This window comes from Rosa rugosa, chromosome 5 (genome assembly GCF_958449725.1).
Source record: "Rosa rugosa chromosome 5, drRosRugo1.1, whole genome shotgun sequence".
Classification (NCBI taxonomy): Eukaryota; Viridiplantae; Streptophyta; class Magnoliopsida; order Rosales; family Rosaceae; genus Rosa; species Rosa rugosa.
Genome location: NC_084824.1, coordinates 3,109,871 through 3,128,564, shown reverse-complemented (window position 1 = coordinate 3,128,564; position 18,694 = coordinate 3,109,871). Strand labels below are relative to the sequence as shown.

Genomic DNA, 18,694 nt, shown 5'->3' with positions numbered 1-18,694 from the left:
CCAGCGAGCGGCTTTTAACCACCTAGAGTATTTTTTTATTTTTATAAACCTATTATAACTTGTGGTGTATAGGTTGAAGACAAAATAAAAAAAAAACGAAGAAACATAAAAAAAAAAAAAAAAAAAAAATGAAAAAACAGAAAAAAAAAAAAAAAAACGAATTATTTTATTTTATTATTTTAATTTTTTTTGTCTTGAAATGACCATTTTACCCCTCAAAAGTCAGAGTCAAAGTCCAATTTGGACGGAATAGTAGAAATTGGACACGACTGATTGAAATTGGAAAGTTCAGGGGGTAAAAAAGTGAAATTGAGAGTTTGGGGGGTGAAATGATGACACCCCCAAACCTCAGGGGGGTAAACTGTAATTAATCCTATATATATATATATATAGAGTGAGGCCTCACTCTGAAATTAACGTGTGAGATTGGAGTTTAGGGTCACGTTTTGGTCTCATATCCACATCTCGACCGTTCAGTTTTCAGGTACTAATGTATAGATCATCTCTGCAAAGTTTTAGCCAAATTGATGATCTTTAAGGTATCTAACTCACTTAAACCAACTGACGAACTGAATCTGTCCACCATGAACCGTACTAGCTTTAAGGTAGTTATCAATGCCTTAACTACCATCAATTTGGCTGACACTTTGCAGAGATGATCTATACATTAATACCTAAAAACTGAACGGTCGAGATGTAGATATGAGACTGAAAAGTGACCATAAACTCCAACCTCACACGTTAATTTCAGAGTGAGGCCTCACTCTGGATAGGATATGTATATATATATATATATCCTTATATATTCATTCTCTGCTAAGGATGTCCTTAGATATTAATATCTAAGGATTTTCTTGATAGACCCACTTTTCGATTGCATATCCACATCTCGACCGTTCAGTTTTTAGGCCCTAATGTATAAATCACTTATGCAAATTTTCAGTCAAATTGATGATTGTTAAGGTATCGAACTAGATTAAATCAATGAACGAACTAAATCTGTCCAACCTGAACCGTTTGTGTTCATAATTGTAAATCGCAGTTTTGAATACCTTAATGATTATCAATTTGGCTGAAAATTTACAGAGATGATCTACTCATATATACCTAAAACTGAACGGTCGAGATGTAGATATGCGATCGAAAAATGAGTCTATCAAGGAAATTCTTAGATATTAATATTTAAGGACCTCCTTATTAGCAGAGAATGACTGTGTGTGTGTGTTCTTAATTAGATTCTATTTTCATTGCAAACAAACATAGAGGGTTTAAGAGTTGAGAATTGAGTTAAAATTAGCTAGCCTAGGTCATTAGATTCTCTTCCAATGTAACAAACATATAAGAATAAAGGGTTAACAACGTATACCACTTCAAAAGATGCATGTATGTGTACGATTACTATATATATACACTTAATCTTGGAAACTCGATCAATGTGATATGAATCGATCAAGTACCTCCTGCAGGACCACTGCTTTCTTTTATCGATGGACATAATTTATTCCTTGTTGAAATATTGTACTCGATCTCTGGCAATATTGTCATAGTACTAGCTAGCTAGCTTTATATAAGTGCTTTCATTTTTTGGATCAAAATGTAAGTGTTCTTTTTTGGTCCGAAAGGTAAAGCTATATATATATACACACACACACACACACACACACATGGAGGCGTTCTGAAGAGGACGTCCGCACTGTCGCTAAAATGCGGACGTTGACACTGTAGCAGCGTTCAGGCAGCGAGAATCGTGCCGGACGGAGCCCTGGGCCCCAGCGATCGAGGTCGAAGGTTCTGGGCAGGGACCTCATCTTCAACTTCAAGGTTCTGGACAGCGCTGCAAACTAGTTGACGACGACTCCACCGGACTCTAGACTGGTCTGGGACGCCTCTGGCCTCTGTTCGGCACGATTCTCGCCGCCATCGCCGCCTGAATGCTACTGTAGCGTCGACGTCTACACTTTAGCGACAGTGCGGACGTCCTCTTCAGAACCCGCCTATATATATATATATATATATATATATATATATATATATATATATTTAACTAGACGTCCTTCTCCCCCAAATAGAAATTCTACATACCCGTTTGATGGATGGTACATATCTGATCCATTTATTTTAAGTTTTTAACAGAGAATCAGATTTTTTGCTTTAAGATGCCAAATAGTTGGTGTCCATGGAGACAACTAAACGATTTCACTTTATGTGAAGGGTATCCTTTTAATGGCAAAGCATAGTTGAAGTTGCATTTCGATCGATTTTTTGTTTTGATTTATGAGAAAATCACTACATCAATAGCTGCTAGCTAGTTGGCATTTCGACTAGCTAGAAAGAATAAACAACTAGCTAGTTTGCTAGCTTATCCTCCTGTTTCTGTTTCATATATCATTTTTGCATAGGAATCTAAAAGATCAATTGTTAAGATTATTAAATTAGGACACATATTTGTGTAAAATAACTAAAATCCTCAAATTAGGAATCCGATTTGACTAGTTGAAATGCCACACACACACACACACACACACACACACACACACATATATATATATATATATATATATATATATATAACCAATGGATTCAGTTCGTCCATTGATTTAAGTGAGTTAGATATCTTAAAGATCATCAATTTGACCAAAACTTTGATGATCTATTCATTAGTACCTAAAAACTGAACAATTGAGATGTGAATATGAGACCGAAAAGTGACCCTAAACTCTAACCTCACACATTAATTTCAGAGTGAGGCCTCACTCTGAATAGGATCTGATATATATATATATATATATATATATATATATATATATATATATATATATATATATATATATATATATAATTTAACTTGTGTAGAACACACACACACACATATCCATTTAACTTGCATGAATATGAATTAAATAGTTCATTATAGTAAATTAGGATTAATTAGTGTGTAAAGCATGCATTTGTGGTTGGTACGGTCACGTTGCTCTCTCTCTCTCGAGACCTTCTTCCTCTATTTATATAATGCCACACCTGCAGGGCTGCAGTAGTAGGACGTACTCTTCATTACTTAGAACTTCTTCTGTTGCAATTCACAAAGATTCATGGCAAACTCAGTTCCCATGAATGGAAATAATTGCACAAAATCGATAACAGGTTCAATGCCAATGAACGGTGGAAACGGCACTCACAGCTACTCCAAGAACTCCTACTACCAGGTATATACTCTACTAGCTGCTCCGAAAATCCTATACCTCTCATATAGAATGCACGGATTCTTAATTACAACTCATCTTCTGCATGCGTGTGCTACCTAGGCATCGATCTATACCATCTTCTGTCTATCTGCAGTCTGCATGAGATTTAGGTCAGTGTGAAATGAGCGTTTTGATCTAGCACGCAGTGTAATAGGAGAAGCTGGTGGTCTCTACAGATTATCTCATATATTGGATCATATATATACAACATTTCACGATATTCCTATATAGTTTCGATATTATATGCTAATTTAGCATGATTTTTCAGTTCATGATTTTAGTTTTGCCTAGCTATAGGTGGTCCTTAATTTCAAATTCTCAAGAACAATTGATCAGCCTGTAAATAAAAGGTGTCTAAGAGCTATGTACTAGGCCAAGATTTTTTAGTTTTTCAAAGCAGAACATGCTTGAGTGTGGGTATAGATATTCGAGTAACCACGAGTACTTTAGCCTTTCGCTGGTGGAAATGTACGAACTTTACAGATATTTCAATTAAGATTCTCTCCGACAAAGGCCACCACCTATATATCAATCTTAGATCGATACAAGCCGTATTCCTGCGTTTTATTTTACTTACAAGGTAGTCCTTAGCTAACACCTAGCTAAATGCCTTTTGTTTTTTTTGGATCAAAGCTCCCTTCCCTAGTAATAAGCTTTGGTTTATTGGTTAACTAAATTGTCCTTGGCTTGATAACTTTACAGTAACATAATAACAATAATGTGGCAACATGATCGAATTATTAGCTTATTGTTCTTGAATATTTTGTTAGAAAAAAGCTGCAGAGATTGAAAAGGAAAAGATCATGGAGGTGATTGCTGAGAAGCTTGATATGAAAAACCTCTCCTCAATGTCAAACACTATTCGTATTGCAGACTTGGGATGTTCAACTGGGCCAAACACTTTCGTGACAATGCAAAACCTACTAGAAGCCATGCAACAAAAGTACCGATCCCAATCTGCTCCTGATGATCATCAAACAATGCCTGAATTTCAAGTGTTCTTCAACGACCTAGTGTTGAATGACTTCAATACCCTGTTTACCTCTCTTCCCAAAGACAAGCAATACTTTGCAGCAGGGGTACCGGGGTCTTTTCACGACCGTCTGTTTCCGGAGTCCTCTATCCACCTTGTGCACGCCTCACTTTCCCTCCACTGGCTCTCTAAGTTGCCAGAAGAGTTGCAAGACAAGGCCTCTCCAGCATGGAACAAAGGGAGGATTCACTACACAAGTGCCCCTAATGAAGTGGCTGATGCTTACATGTCCCAGTTTGCCAAGGAAATGGAGAACTTTCTGGATGCGAGGGCTAAAGAGCTTGTGCCTGGAGGAATGATGGTGATGGTCTTGTCTGGAAATCATTAAGGCATGCCTTTTTCTCAAACCCCATCCGGCATGATGTACGATGCGATATCATCGAGCCTCACGGATATGGAAAAAGAGGTAATCAATTCTCTACAACTATTTACCGACAATGTCACTTTATTTGGTGCACGAATTACTTTGGTAAGCAAACCATATATATTAATTGCATCCGGATTGAAATAAATGAAACACCCGACACATTCGCAGGGATTGATTGATGAAGGTCAAGTGGATGCTTTCAACTTGCCTTTCTACGCTGCCTCACTGGAGGAGTTGGAGGGGCTTGTGGTTAAAAATGGGTGCTTTAGCATCGAGAGGATGGAGTCTTCAAACCCAGCAGCATGGTTGAAAGGTCCAGTTGACATACCACAATGGGTGATGCATATACGGGCTGCAATGGAAGGAATGTTCGCCGGACATTTTGGAAGTCATGAGGTTATGGATCAAATGTTCCAACGTTCGGCTCAAAAGCTTTCAGACAAGTCTGACCTTCTAAACTCAAGGTGCCACGAGCAAAGTCAGCTGCTTGCTGTTCTCAAGCGTAAATGACTGCAAAAAAGTTCAAATTCTATTTTGTTGCACTTGTATGTCAATTAATGTACTTAATTTGGATCTCCAATTTAGAGTTCATGATCAAGATGAATAAAGAGATCAGCATTTTATTTGAAGCTACATCAATCTTAAACTCACAGGACCATAATTGTGCAAGACTGCAAGGACTTCAATTAAAAGCTTTCAAATCAGAATCTGCCAGAAATGAAAAACAACCAAAGGTGGATATTATACAAGAAAATTGCCCAAGTCTTGATCATCAGCACCATCAACAAATGAAAAACAAACCAAAGGTGGATATTATACAAGAAAATTGCCTTCAAGTCTTGATCATCAGAACCATCAACAAATGAAAAACAAACCAAAGGTGGATATTATACAAGGAAATTGCCTTCAAGTCTTGATCATCAGCACCATCAACAAATGAAAAACAAACCAAAGGTGGATATTATACAAGGAAATTGCCTTCAAGTCTTGATCATCAGCACCATCAACAAATGAAAAACAAACCAAAGGTGGATATTATACAAGGAAATTACCTTCATGTCTTGATCATCAGCACCATCAACAAAGTTCAATTCTGCCAACTTCATCAGAACAAATGCAAGCCGTACCTCAACTGACTTTCTAGAGATGATATCCGCCGAGCTTGCCTTACTTTGTCCTTTTTTATGTGAACCAGCTTGTCATAAACACACCATGGAAAGCTGATAAAATGGTCACGTTTCATTCCCTCATTGTACAAACCAAAATACTTGGGATGATATGTGACATAATACCAAGCTGAGGCTTTTGCATAGACATCATCGCCAGAATCTATTCCAGTTCCTTTCTCATTGAACCAGGCCCTAGCTTCCTTCCTCAATGACTTCACAGCCATGTTTATAGCATCTGCATCCCGCCTCTTGGTGAAAGATTTTGACATGCTCATAATACTCCCACTCAATATTTCAGCCTCTGTCTTGATCCCATAGTAATCCAACAGGTTTCCCAATTTGTAATCATAATTGCCTTTGTAATAGAAAGCATCTTCAAGGTAATCCTCAAAGCCATCAACCTCCATGTCAGGGTCATAGGATTTTGTCGCCACTTGAAGAGTGAAGGATGTAATACAGCTGTCATGGGGTGCAATATCCTTCACCTCACGAAATAGCTGTCCGATCACATTGGTTGAAAGATAGGTGCTTTTGTCGGGTTTCTCCATGAAATCTGGATATTCCTTGACATACAGTTCTGGTGGTATCACAGCTGGCACGCCAGTTTTTGGAAAGTCTACAGCAATTGAAAATAGCTTCGCGAGCTTTATGCATGGAGGGCTCATTGCTTTACCATGCTCTCTGTCAGCAAAAACAGTGTGGGCATTGGCAATTATCCCCAAACTATCATTGAGTATGTAATTCACAAAGTACTCTTCTACTTCCTGCACCACAAAAAGAACAGGTAATTGAAGCATTTAATTGCTCAAGTGCAAATACATCAACAGACAAAAGAAAGTTTAAGTCAATAGAATGGCTTTGAAGGATTTCATAATTGAATAACCTTTTTCTAACCAGTGTGATGCAGCATAGTCTTTTGTGGCTCATTTTTCTAGGGTTTGTATGCTGTTTGTGTGTAAAATCCTCTTCCCATACAATTCTACTCTTCATTGTATATATTAATTAATTAATGTAATGAACTCAAAATAAACTTGTTAAGTTCTCTTTCCAGCAAACATCAAATGCAAACAAAAACAAACGACTCAAATTAACCTAAAGACACTTCTTTTTTCTTCTAAGAACAGAACAATCAACCCCCAAACAAAATCACCCCAGAAGTGGTGAGAAATAAGTTGAATACTCCCAAGTACCTGATTTAAAATGACAGCTACAAATAAAACACTCGCAAAAAGTGTGTTGTTCATTTAAGAAATTCCACATAGCATTATATTACTATATACTGGCGCACCAGAAAAGGGGAGGAAGGGAGGGTGGGAAAGAGGAGTCATCATTGGCACTTAAATATCTTAATTGCGACTCAAATTAACCTAAAGACACTTCTTTTTTCTTCTAAGAACAGAACAATCAACCCCCAAACAAAATCACCCCAGAAGTGGTGAGAAATAAGTTGAATACTCCCAAGTACCTGATTTAAAATGACAGCTACAAATAAAACACTCGCAAAAAGTGTGTTGTTCATTTAAGAAATTCCACATAGCATTATATTACTATATACTGGCGCACCAGAAAAGGGGAGGAAGGGAGGGTGGGAAAGAGGAGTCATCATTGGCACTTAAATATCTTAATTGGAAGACCAAATAATAAAAAATAAAAATCCAACTTATAGTTGAAGAAACTCCCAGTTTAACACAGCATATGATTAGTCAAAGTAATACCTCAATTGTGACATCATGATCCACCTCTGCAGGTGGTGCTGGGGTATAATCCATAGGTTGGATTTGATTGCGAGGAACCAACTTATAGTTGAAGAAACTCCCAGTTTAACACAGCATATGATTAGTCAAAGTAATACCTCAATTGTGACATCATGATCCACCTCTGCAGGTGGTGCTGGGGTATAATCCATAGGTTGGATTTGATTGCGAGGAATCAACTCAGGGTCCCAGCAAACAAAGTAAATATCTCCATCAAGATCACTTCCAGAACATTCATTTGGATGAGGCCTAGCATTATAAATGAGATTTCAATCACTAGTCACGTTTACACAACTAATTAATATTTTGCAAGTAATTTAAGAAATTCTAACAAATGACGCCTACAGAAAAACCGAGTCCTGCAATTTTGAAAGCCTAAAAATTTGTATAGAGCATGTAAACCATATATAATCATTTGCTCCTAGAAAGGAAAATGGGAGATCCGTTGCATGCCAATGGAATGCAGCATTCAATACTAATATATCTTGTGCTAAAAAAACAATATCCAAATAGGCAGCATTACATAATTCCTGAACTCAAAATCCCCACTAAGATATAAGCACAGCCTCAAAGTTTCTAATTTTTAACATTAAGTAATAGATCAACAGAGTATAGAGTAATTGTAAATCTGTCAAAAATCAATAATGATATCACGACCGGCAATGTTAATCAATTCAGGTTCCCGTGTTGTAGTACTACAAAGAAGATGTCTTTTACCTTGGTCCTTTTTGTGGAAATACCACACAGTCCACCATATGGTGTAACTCTGGCACATTCACAGCCCTTAAAACACGCACATCACCAGGGTGTAAACATGGGTTCTTTGCAACAACCACCTTTCCCTCAATAACAAAACAGTTGCCTGATGAGCTTCCACCATGCATGAATGAATCATCAAATAGCTGCCTTTGTCTGTTTCCAGAGATTTGCACAAACACCTGCCCATATTCCAAGGTTCTTGTTTCGTCTAGACATCCCATCATTGCTCTTCCGTCTGGGATAAAGATTCTTGTTTTGGTCCTCAATTCCAACAACTTTGATGCCCGAAATGTTTGGAGCATCATTGAAAGGAATGGTTCAACATCAGGTTTATAACCACACATCAGCAGTTCCTTGAGGATGTTTGTACTCTCACCCGCAGACATCAAATCAAGAGCCTCCCCTGCTTTTAATGGGTCAGTCAATATGGCATTAAGTTGTTGTACAGCTGCTCTTTGCTTTTTCATGAAAACATGATCTTGAACTCCAAGTGTAGACAGAAGAGTTATCAACTGACGATTCAAAAAACAAGGCTGAAACTTGCTACATGCTAGAACATCTAGCTTGGTGTTTTCAGAATCATACTTGGACATGCTCTTTCTCAGTGATAATTTCATTGACGAGGTTGGATCAACAGCTACAACACCTTTGTAACCACCATATCGAATTTGAAATGCAGATGGTGTGAACGCTTTATAGCCACATTTGAAGGCTACTCTCGTTGCAAAATCAGCTGATATTTTCCCAATCCCATCGGAGAACACATATTTGTCTCCACCCCAGTTAACGGTTACATCAGGAATAACTTCAATTTCATGCCTGCCAACACTTAGAGTTTCAGTAGAAGAGCCAAAAGATTGACCCAATCTAGCAGCATACTTTGCCACATTTCTTATCTTGCGAAAATCCCCCATCCCTGCTCTTATCTTCTCAGCACTAAATTTATAGGTTGAAGCAAACATCCACAACGAATTCTCTCGCAATTGACTTGATGAGAATGCAAGAAAATCAAATTTCTTTTCTCCAATTACTATGCCGTTTCTGAGAACAGAAAGAATTCTGTTGTAGATGCGAGTTTTCCTAGTAGATGTACGGGGGGATAAATCTGTGGAATAGAGTTTTTCCATCTCCTCATCAACAAATGAAACACGAAGAAAGTTATCGTTATCACTGGAATACTGGCGTAGTATGCGATTTGAGACATTAACCTCAGGACCAGAGAAATACACTTTAGATGGTGTTATTTGAACCCTGCGTACATATACCAAACCAGAATCTAATGAGATAGGTGCCGGCTTTGGAGGTTTCTTTGATGTCAGGTACTTCCGATATTCCTCACGAAGCCACACTGCAGGTTCATAACAGTTCTCTTTCAAATTAGATAATTTATCTAGGGCATACTCTATACAGGAACAATCAGTTATTCTTCGTGGATCCACCAGCCTATAAAAACTATTATCCAGTGTCGGCCCTGATAGACAACCCATTTGAACCAGCAAGTTTATTTTAAACAAGATATCATATGGCAAATCAACCCCTGCAGGAGAACCAACAATAGGGACCAGATCTTGGTTGCAAGAGAAAGTTGAGCCATTCTCCAAGATAAATTGCCCATCACTCTCCTTATAATAAGCAAGATTTTCTTCAAAATCAGGAAGTTGGCGACCAGAAGGAAGCTCTAAACATAATGAAGATGACTCCCCAATACAGCTTCGTGGAGTAAAATCAGTAGTCCGAACCCATTGGTCATCAGGGACATCCTTAAAGTAGTTCATAAGAGGGTCATCATATACATTTCCAGAAGAACATGCTTCTTCTTGTTGGTAGATGCGAGGAGCTCCATATAACTATTCATTGGACAAAAGATCATATATGGAAGGTTAGGCATGGCATAAAAGAAAGTAATCATACTATCACTATGCAATAAGAGAAAATATATTAAATTTTGCTAATTCCAGTTGCAAGCATGCTCAATATATGAATGCCAAGAAGATTACTAGAAGACAATTAGCTTCCAACATTAATTAAGAAGGTGACAAACCTGAATGACAAGATATTTTGCAGTGCGACCACGTGGACGATGCAACTCAATTTGCCAGATGTTCTCATAAGAGAGCTGAAGTCTATATAACTTCTGACGATATAACAGCCGAAATTGCAATTTCCGCATTCCAATCCCAAAGTCCACTGAAACTTCAGCCGTTCTCCACAAAACAGACAACTTATCATTTGCAACCTGGCAGCCAACATGCAATACTAAATTTTGCAAGCTATGCATAAAAGTTCTTGGCTTTGGTACAATATCAAGGTCCACCGGACGAGCGTTCAAATATGATCTCCCATACCACAGCCTAGCTTTAGCCAAAGTGGTGATAAGCTCAGCCTGACTGGTGGACTGAAACTGTATGATAGCATAGAATCTTCCCCCGTTTTTGGCCGGCCGTAATTTAAGAGCAAAAACACTTCCTTCTCCTGTATGTTTCTCCAAAAATACCTTAATTTTTTCGGCAGATTCACCTGAAGGGAATCCATATAACTGTATTGTCTTCCCCATCTGGTTCTATTGAATTTCTTCACTGCATTTATGCTTATGCTGCCAAATCACTGTTGTTACTAAAATTACTTGAGGCTGAATTTTGTAATTTAAAGTAAAAAAAAAAAAAAAAAAATGAAGCTGAATTTCGTACTAAAAATACTTGAAGCTTTGTAGTTCAGAGCGATCAATCTATACTAGTAAAGACCAAAGAACACAAATTTCACTGTCCAAAAATTAAAAAGAGCAAAAATTCAGAAAAATATAAGCAAAAACTGCAAACAATGAAACCCAGTAGCTAACTATACCAATCATCATAAACAGCGTCATCAAACAAAACTAACGACTCGCAAACAATGATCATGGTATCAAAACAATCAACAATTACATGAACTTCATACGGATCATCGAAGAATTAAGAAAAACAACAACATTAACTGACATTGTTCCAAATTTCAATGAAAGCATGAAACGAACGAAACAAAGAGTGATCCAGTAAAAACCCAGAAGAAAGACAAAAGATAGAGAACAGAAACCTTAGCTGATTCGCAGAGGAAGAGTAGATAGTCCGAGATTCAAGCAAACCAAGTCAAGTTCATGGTCAAGCAGAGAGTCTCTTTTTCCACTACTGTGTTCTGTTAACAAAAGTATTTAGAAGAAGGCAGGCAGGTTGTGATTCCCTCCTACGCACTCCCTTTTACCTCAAACTACTTAGGATGATGATGTATGCAAGTGACGTTTAGCCCCACGCCGTTTAGAAGGGTAATTTCGGTAACATATTTAAGAATTTATATTATGCTATGATCGATGACACTAATCAAAAGTAAATGAAAAAACAAAAAAAAAATCATATAGACATTATTGTGCTGATCATATGAGATGGATCATACGATGCTGCTTAATGTATACTAAATTAAAATTTAATTTCAGTTAATGATTTGGATCAAAATTTACCATTTAGCATAATTAATTAAAAAATTAGCTTGAGTAGTTGAACAAGACTAAAGATGAAATCAGTAACCTTAGTGAAGTGTAACCACATTGAATACGATGTGAGATATGATAGTCCCGTACGTTCGCATCACAAAATCTTTAATTAATAAAGAGCAAGTGATAGTAGAGTGATCTTTGCTAGTTGGTGCTTAGTTGAATACAGTTGTTTAGTGGAGACTCATGATAGTATTTCAGGATGTTCTCTCAGTGCATATTGTAATCAGGGGTTTAGGCTCAATGTCCCCCCCTTGTATTCGACAGTTTCATTAATCAAGGCTTGAGGGTAGCCGCACCACCCTTTCTTCAAAAAAAAAAAAAAAAAAAAAGAGAGCAAGTGATACATTGTTTTCTATAACACATTTATTTTCAAACAATTGAAAGCTTGAAACCTATGTTTTTGATGGCTTTTTCAGAATTTTAAAGAGATCCTCCTAATTTAATTTAGTTGCTCTTAAAAATCTAAAACTCAATGCAATTCTGTTGATTATCTGTGGAATGCTTCAGTCAGTCGCGTATATAAAGTCTAATTTGACCGAATTACCCATGCTCCACCGCTAGCTAGAGTCCACGACCAGAGGCAGAAAATTTAACCAGAGTTGTGAGAAAATTTAACCAGAGTTGTGAGAAAATTATTGATGGGCCCCATACTCCTGACTAGAAAAACAAAAGAAAGAAAGATGCGAACTTCCCCTGCAAGGTTTAGGAATCAGCAATCCAGTGCACACCATCCTATACTAAATAAACCCAGTCAGGCGACACGTGTATCTAGTGAAGGCACTCGGGTCTTGGGTCGGGCCGAAATTGACCCGCGTCCGCAACTAAAACCCTCCTCCTATAGTCCTATCCAGTTCCAAAACCCTAGAATTCGCTCCCCTCTCTCGACTGCAATTTCGATTTCAGGTATGTTCAGCTCGAATTTTCACTCTTCCATATGTCAATTCTGCTTTTGGGTTTCTCAAGTTTGGGGTCATATAGATTTGGGCATGGGGTTTTTGTTTTCGCAGAGGGCTCTGCTTCTAGAGAAAGTGCTTCTCCTCCGCACTGTAGACCACGCATTTCCTCAGGTAAGCCATTTTAGGGTTTTCTATAGTTGGGTTTGTAATTATGAGTCCAAATTTTTGAACTTTATTGTAATTATATGTAGGTTATCTGGAAAAAGCAAATAAAACTGAACCCAGTTTGATGAACTCATAGTTGGTTCATAGTTGAACCTGTGAAGTGAAAAAGTAGAAGAAAACTTATATTTGATGTATGTAATGTAATCAGGTATTTCGAAATAGAGTTACTTGGCAGGCAAGAAACACCGAGGGAGCAAGGTTGAGAGCCCCATTTTGTGTAGGATTTCCTTTTCGGTTTCCTCTGAAATTGTATACAACAGGGCAGAAGGGGACTCTGGAAAGGACCCGATTATCAGGCTCGGAAGGAGCAACAATGGTGGTGTCCACGCCAACTGTACATGTGAGAGATACCATTGAACTTGATGAAACTGAAGAGAAGATCTTTGAGAGGCTGCTTGGAACGCTTGACCATTATGGACTTAAGACTGAGCTTCGTGTTGCAGGTGGATGGGTCCGTGATAAGGTTTGTATTGGTGAATTGGTGGTTGGAGGGAAAAAATTTGATTTCCGGGGAAACAAAGAATTTGGCTTTGAACATTGTCTGTTATTGAATATGCAGCTTCTGGGAAAAGAGTGCAAGGACATCGACATTGCTTTGGAAAATATGATGGGCAGCAAATTTGTTGAGAAGGTGAGAGACTACTTGTTGTCTGTGGGGGAAGAGGTTCAAGGAATCGCTATAATTCCAAGGTAAGTGGCTTTGATATGCGGATTCATGCACATCTAAGTTGTAAGTATGCTCCCATGGCTTGATGTCTTTTGTTATCTTGCAGCAATCCTGATCAATCAAAACATTTGGAAACGGCGAGGATGCGCATCTTTAATATATGGGTTGATTTTGTGAACTTACGTTGTGAAGAGTACAGTGATGATAGCCGCATTCCTACTATGGTAAATTCTTGCTCTGGGATGTATGGACCTTCTAGAGTTTTGTTTGTTACTGATTTGAGTTCTAGGACATTAGTGACATTACCTTACTTTGGAATAAGGGTAGAGAGTACACTGACGATAGCCACATCCTCTTACTTTTGTGTAAGGAAGGACGGAACCAGATTCAGCTCTTAAAAGTTCTGAGATAGACTGTCTTTTGTGTGTGTAAGCTCCATTATTTTGGACAATTCAAAGGCTATGGGAGATTTGACATCTTCATGTGTGTGCTGTGTCATGAACACAATGACACCAAGGTGTGGAGTTATGATGGGTGAGGAAAAGGAAACTAGATTATCCATGAAGCTAAGTGTTGTGGAATTTTATGTAGGGCTTGGTTGGAATAAGTTTTAGGTTAATATATACAACTGTGCCGGACTTTTAGACACCATGAATCAAGAATAACTTTCTTATCTTCGGGATTTTTTTTCAATTTTCATCAAATTTTGAGTCAGCTAGCTGCAAATAGTAAATTAAACATGTTGAATGAAATTTGAAGCTACTCAAGTTGAATTTATGAATATATTTGTTTTTTTTGTCTTGTAGCAAAAGTATGGCACACCAGAACAGGATGCACTGAGAAGGGATCTAACAATAAACAGGTATATGTCTTCTCTAAGAATTTGCTGCAAATGAAACAATGTCATGATGGGGAAATGAGATCAATACTTTAGATGGTGCTTGATGATATCTATTCTGCAATTAATACACCTGCCTCTTCTCTACAGTTAACCACACTTTTAATCTTATCTATACTTGATTGGAATAAATTGTGCTCTTAATGGTTGTTTCATTTCGTTGTGCAGCTTATTTTACAACATCAATACCAAATCCGTTGAAGATTGGACTAATAGAGGTTAGTTTCCAGTGTGCCTTTATTTTTCCAGATTTTCTTAACCCACAAAGATCTGCCACTTTGGTTTCAATATATTTTGATCATTATCAATTATTTTTATTTTTATTTTTGAACTTATTTATTTTATGTGCTTTGCAGGAATTGAAGATCTAAAATGTGGGAAAATTGTGACTCCTTTACCACCAAAGGATACATTTATGGAGGATCCGCTACGAGTTCTTCGAGCTATCCGCTTTGGTACTTGCCATCTTATCCTTGAAAAGACAGTTTTATTTGGCTACTCTTTAAATAATAAAAGTATAAAACAAATATATTTCTCTCCTTAGTTTGCTTCCTTTTTATTCAGTTAGCAACACTTGAGTTTATAGTACAGTTACTTTTTTTTTTTTTTTTTTTTATGACAAATTTTTAACACATTCTCACTTTTACACACGCCTTTTGAAATGTAACACTCAATCATACCATATTCCGGTCATTTGGTTTAGCCGCAAGGTTCGGATTCATACTCGATGAACAACTAAAGGAAGCTGCTGCCTGTGATGAAGTGAAAGCTGCTCTATCAGCTAAAATTAGCAGAGAGCGAATTGGAGCTGAAGTAAGTTCCTGTCTAGCATACCTTTAACTGATGATTGTTCTGCACATTAGTCTAGCTTTTTACTGCGAATTAAAGCTTCCAGAGGTACATAGGAACTATCCACTCATTATTTTCACTTTCTCCTTAATCAGATTGATCTGATGATTTCTGGAAACCAACCTGTCCAAGCTATGACCTATATATGTGACTTGAAGTTATTTTGGGTTGTCTTCAGTCTTCATCCGCAGTGTGAGCCATCAGAAGAATGCGACAGGTATAGTTACTTAAGAAAACGGCATTCAACAAGTAGCTATGATATCATATATTTGTAGACATATTAGAAATATTATTTTATAAGAATTGTTGCTTCAATGTATTTCCCGACTAGTGTTCTAGGACTATTATTCAAAGCATCATTCTTGATTCAACATGTAAAAATACATTCTAATTCTGCCTTTGCCTTCTTCATCCCCTGTTTCTTTCTTAGGTATAATGCTAATTGATTATTTTTCTTACCTAATCCAGCGATTGTGTCACTTACTTGGATTGTACATGGAATCTTATTCAATTAGTGGGGCACTCTACCTTCAATGTGAGTGATAAGGCCTGGTTTTTAATACAATAATGTTCTTTTCTATCCCTTTAGCAGTTTTTGTTATTTATTTATTATCATCTTAAAGTAGTAGTTATTCAATGATTATTTGTTAGTTTTTACAACTCTTCAAATTCTATTATTGTGTTTTTGGTTTTCAGGACGAACAAAGAAGGCTCTCCTTTTATGCTGCAATGTTCCTTCCACTTAGGAAGACCATGTATAAAGATAGGAAAGCAAAAGATGTAAGGCTTTCTTCACCTCTTTTGAAAAGTATATTCAAGAGTTATTTCTCCTTGTTTTAGTTTCTGTTTTCAATTTCGTGAATAACCAAACAATGGTAGAAACCTCTTTCTTTCAGTTCACAGATGAAATCAGTTAAATAGAATGGACAAAGTAAAAACTAATCTCATTATTGTTAAATAGAAGCAAGAATTCTTTTGCTGTTGTTATCGTGAGAAGGGGCTAAGAGTTAACTATTTCATAGTTTAGTGCTCTCATTTTGGAGCATGTAGGTATTATGTGAATGGTTGATGTCAAGCTTTATTTTAGCACTTTTTTTTTTTTTTTGTGAACAATTTGTTTTTTAGCATTTAACTTTTGTTCTTCCACTATAGGTTCCTGTCGTGAATTATATTTTCAGAGACTCCCTTAAGCAAAGAGTCAGCGATGCTGAAACTGTGAGTTTGAGTTTGCTTCTCTCTACCTGATTAATATACTTTGCACACATGCTAAGCCCTTGTGATAGTTATAGCAAGACTTCTTGAATCCACAATTATTATACAAGTCGTCAGTAAATTATCTTTGTAACAGGTTGTTAATTTACACAATGCATTGGAGAAGTTTTTGTCTTTGCTTCCTCACTTTGTACCAAATGGGGATGCAAAACTCGCTGAAGTTGATTTGGGAAGAGAATATGCTGATGTCCCTCTTACTTCGAAAGAATCAAAACTCCGAGTATTAACAGGTATAAGTTCCTGACTCCTAATTGTTTTGCTGAGCCAAGTTTACAGTATTGTAAACTTTTGGAATCCATGCAAAGGGACATCCCTTTTACTAATCTGAATTGAGCAGTGATAATAGGTCTATCATGATATCCCCTGTTAGTGCATTTCTCATAGTTAGAAGCTCCATATGGGCATCTAACTCCCTGATTGATATCATCACATATAACCATTATGATTACTATCATCAATATCCTCACTATAGTTCTTAAAAGGAAAATCCTTGGAATTGTTATCCTGAAAAAAAAGAAAAAAGAATCCTTTTTATCATACCTAGTCTAGGATTGATGTCATCACATATAGTTAATTTGGTTACATTGTCAATATCCTCACTGTAGCAAATAAAGGAAAACACTTGGACTAGTTATCTTGGAAAGTAAGCCTTCTGAGAATTGAAATCTTCCACAACAGATAAGAGAAAGTCCAGTGTAGTTTGTGATAAGTCACTCATCTTCTTACTCTGAATGGCCATATTATGTGCCTTATTTGGCACACAGCTTTGGTGGTGTAACATGATTATAACAATTCATTGGGAAATGCTTTCGGAGTTAGAGTTGTATCCAATTAATATCAGGCTTGCAGTTTTTTATTTTATTTTTTTATCTGTGTATTGTATCTTCCAAAAACTCTTCCTGATTGGGTTATTGATTAACAGTGCCTTTCACACCTCAACATGCAATTACCTTGAACTCTTTTTCTGAGCCACTGAGCTTCTTATTCTTATCCTTGCACTTTCAACTGTCCAGGGTTTCTTTTACGAGAAATTAAAGATTTTTGGCGAGTTGCTTTGCTGATGTCTATACTGTTATATCCCACCGACGTCTTAAACAAGAATTTCAAACCAGAAGATCGCAGAGCTTTGTTTGTAGAAGCTGAAAAGGCCATAAATAATCTAGGTATCAACAGACTCTTTTTAAGTTTTAACCACATGTTTCAGATGATGTACGTGTGGTATTTCTTAGTTCCAGTTTATAGAAGTCTGCTAGAATGTCTTATTATACTGGTGACTCAGATAACCTGAGACAGTGGGTTCTCTCATGTAGTAGCTTTGAGACAAGAAAATCGTCCCATGTCTTTAGCTTTTAAAAGTTCTATGTGTTCGTCACTTTCTCACTGTGTACATGGATGGGTGGGTGAGTGTGGCTGTCCAGCCTGTCCTCTGATTTTTGTTTTGGTGGAGCAGGTCTAGATAGAGTCTGGGACGGAAAGCCATTACTTAATGGAAAGGAGATCATGGATGCTTTGCAGCTTAAATCTGGTGGACCAGTTGTCAGTAAATGGGTAAGCTATTCTAATTCCAGCACACCATAAAGGTTGCCGTAGAGCTAAAACACTGACTGCAACTGTATTCTTTTACTGGCAGCAAAGGAAGCTACTGGCATGGCAGTTTGCTCATCCTTCGGGGACTGCAGAGGAATGCCGCGAGTGGCTGAAGGAAACACACTCTTCAAGTAATAGATCTGCTGGATATATGGAGGAATTGAATGGACCCAACAACAAGAAAAGTAAAACTGAAGATTGTAACTAATTACAATCAAAATTTTTGATCAGCATGTTAATATATGTGGGAAAGTTGGTTGACACTGAAATGTACAAGTTCAAGTTTAATGGAAGTGTACTTCACATTCGACCCCTAAGCTTTGCTTGCTGCTATATATAAGTAACCTAATCCAGCGGATTGTGTACATTATACAACAAATGAAAAACAAACCAAAGGTGGATATTATACAAGAAAATTGCCTCCAAGTCTTGATCATCAGCACCATCAACAAA

At 37.2% G+C, this 18,694-nt stretch overlaps 2 protein-coding genes and 1 pseudogene across 5 annotated transcripts; 2 read left to right on the top strand and 1 right to left on the bottom strand.

Annotated features, from left to right (window-relative positions):
- The first annotated feature begins 3,089 nt into the window (after positions 1-3,089).
- On the top strand, positions 3,090-5,249 carry LOC133709188 (loganic acid O-methyltransferase-like; annotated as a pseudogene).
- Positions 5,250-5,579: 330 nt separating this feature from the next.
- Positions 5,580-11,536, bottom strand: LOC133712286 (RNA-dependent RNA polymerase 1). Of its 2 annotated transcripts, none has more exons than XM_062138395.1 (5): positions 11,394-11,536; positions 10,366-10,928; positions 8,283-10,171; positions 7,664-7,814; positions 5,580-6,575 (listed from the first exon to the last, which is right to left on the bottom strand). In XM_062138395.1, exons 2-5 carry the CDS (start codon positions 10,876-10,878, stop codon positions 5,748-5,750), a joined length of 3,381 nt encoding a protein of 1,126 aa, XP_061994379.1. In that variant the 5' UTR covers positions 10,879-10,928; positions 11,394-11,536; the 3' UTR covers positions 5,580-5,747. The 2 variants fall into 2 exon arrangements, with proteins under 2 accessions (XP_061994379.1, XP_061994378.1); XM_062138394.1 differs by having other exon boundaries at positions 10,366-10,917.
- A 1,117-nt stretch (positions 11,537-12,653) lies between these two features.
- On the top strand, positions 12,654-18,558 carry LOC133712288 (tRNA nucleotidyltransferase cca2-like). 3 transcript variants are annotated; one of them, XM_062138401.1, is made up of 17 exons: positions 12,654-12,750; positions 12,855-12,914; positions 13,117-13,431; positions 13,528-13,658; positions 13,742-13,859; positions 14,442-14,497; positions 14,702-14,751; positions 14,890-14,988; positions 15,237-15,346; positions 15,478-15,599; positions 15,851-15,917; positions 16,079-16,162; positions 16,535-16,597; positions 16,731-16,884; positions 17,668-17,817; positions 18,105-18,202; positions 18,285-18,558. In XM_062138401.1, exons 3-17 carry the CDS (start codon positions 13,282-13,284, stop codon positions 18,447-18,449), a joined length of 1,617 nt encoding a protein of 538 aa, XP_061994385.1. In that variant the 5' UTR covers positions 12,654-12,750; positions 12,855-12,914; positions 13,117-13,281; the 3' UTR covers positions 18,450-18,558. The 3 variants fall into 3 exon arrangements, with proteins under 3 accessions (XP_061994385.1, XP_061994384.1, XP_061994383.1); XM_062138399.1 differs by having other exon boundaries at positions 12,707-12,750; positions 12,826-12,914; XM_062138400.1 differs by lacking the exon at positions 17,668-17,817 and having other exon boundaries at positions 12,704-12,750; positions 12,826-12,914.
- Positions 18,559-18,694: the final 136 nt, after the last annotated feature.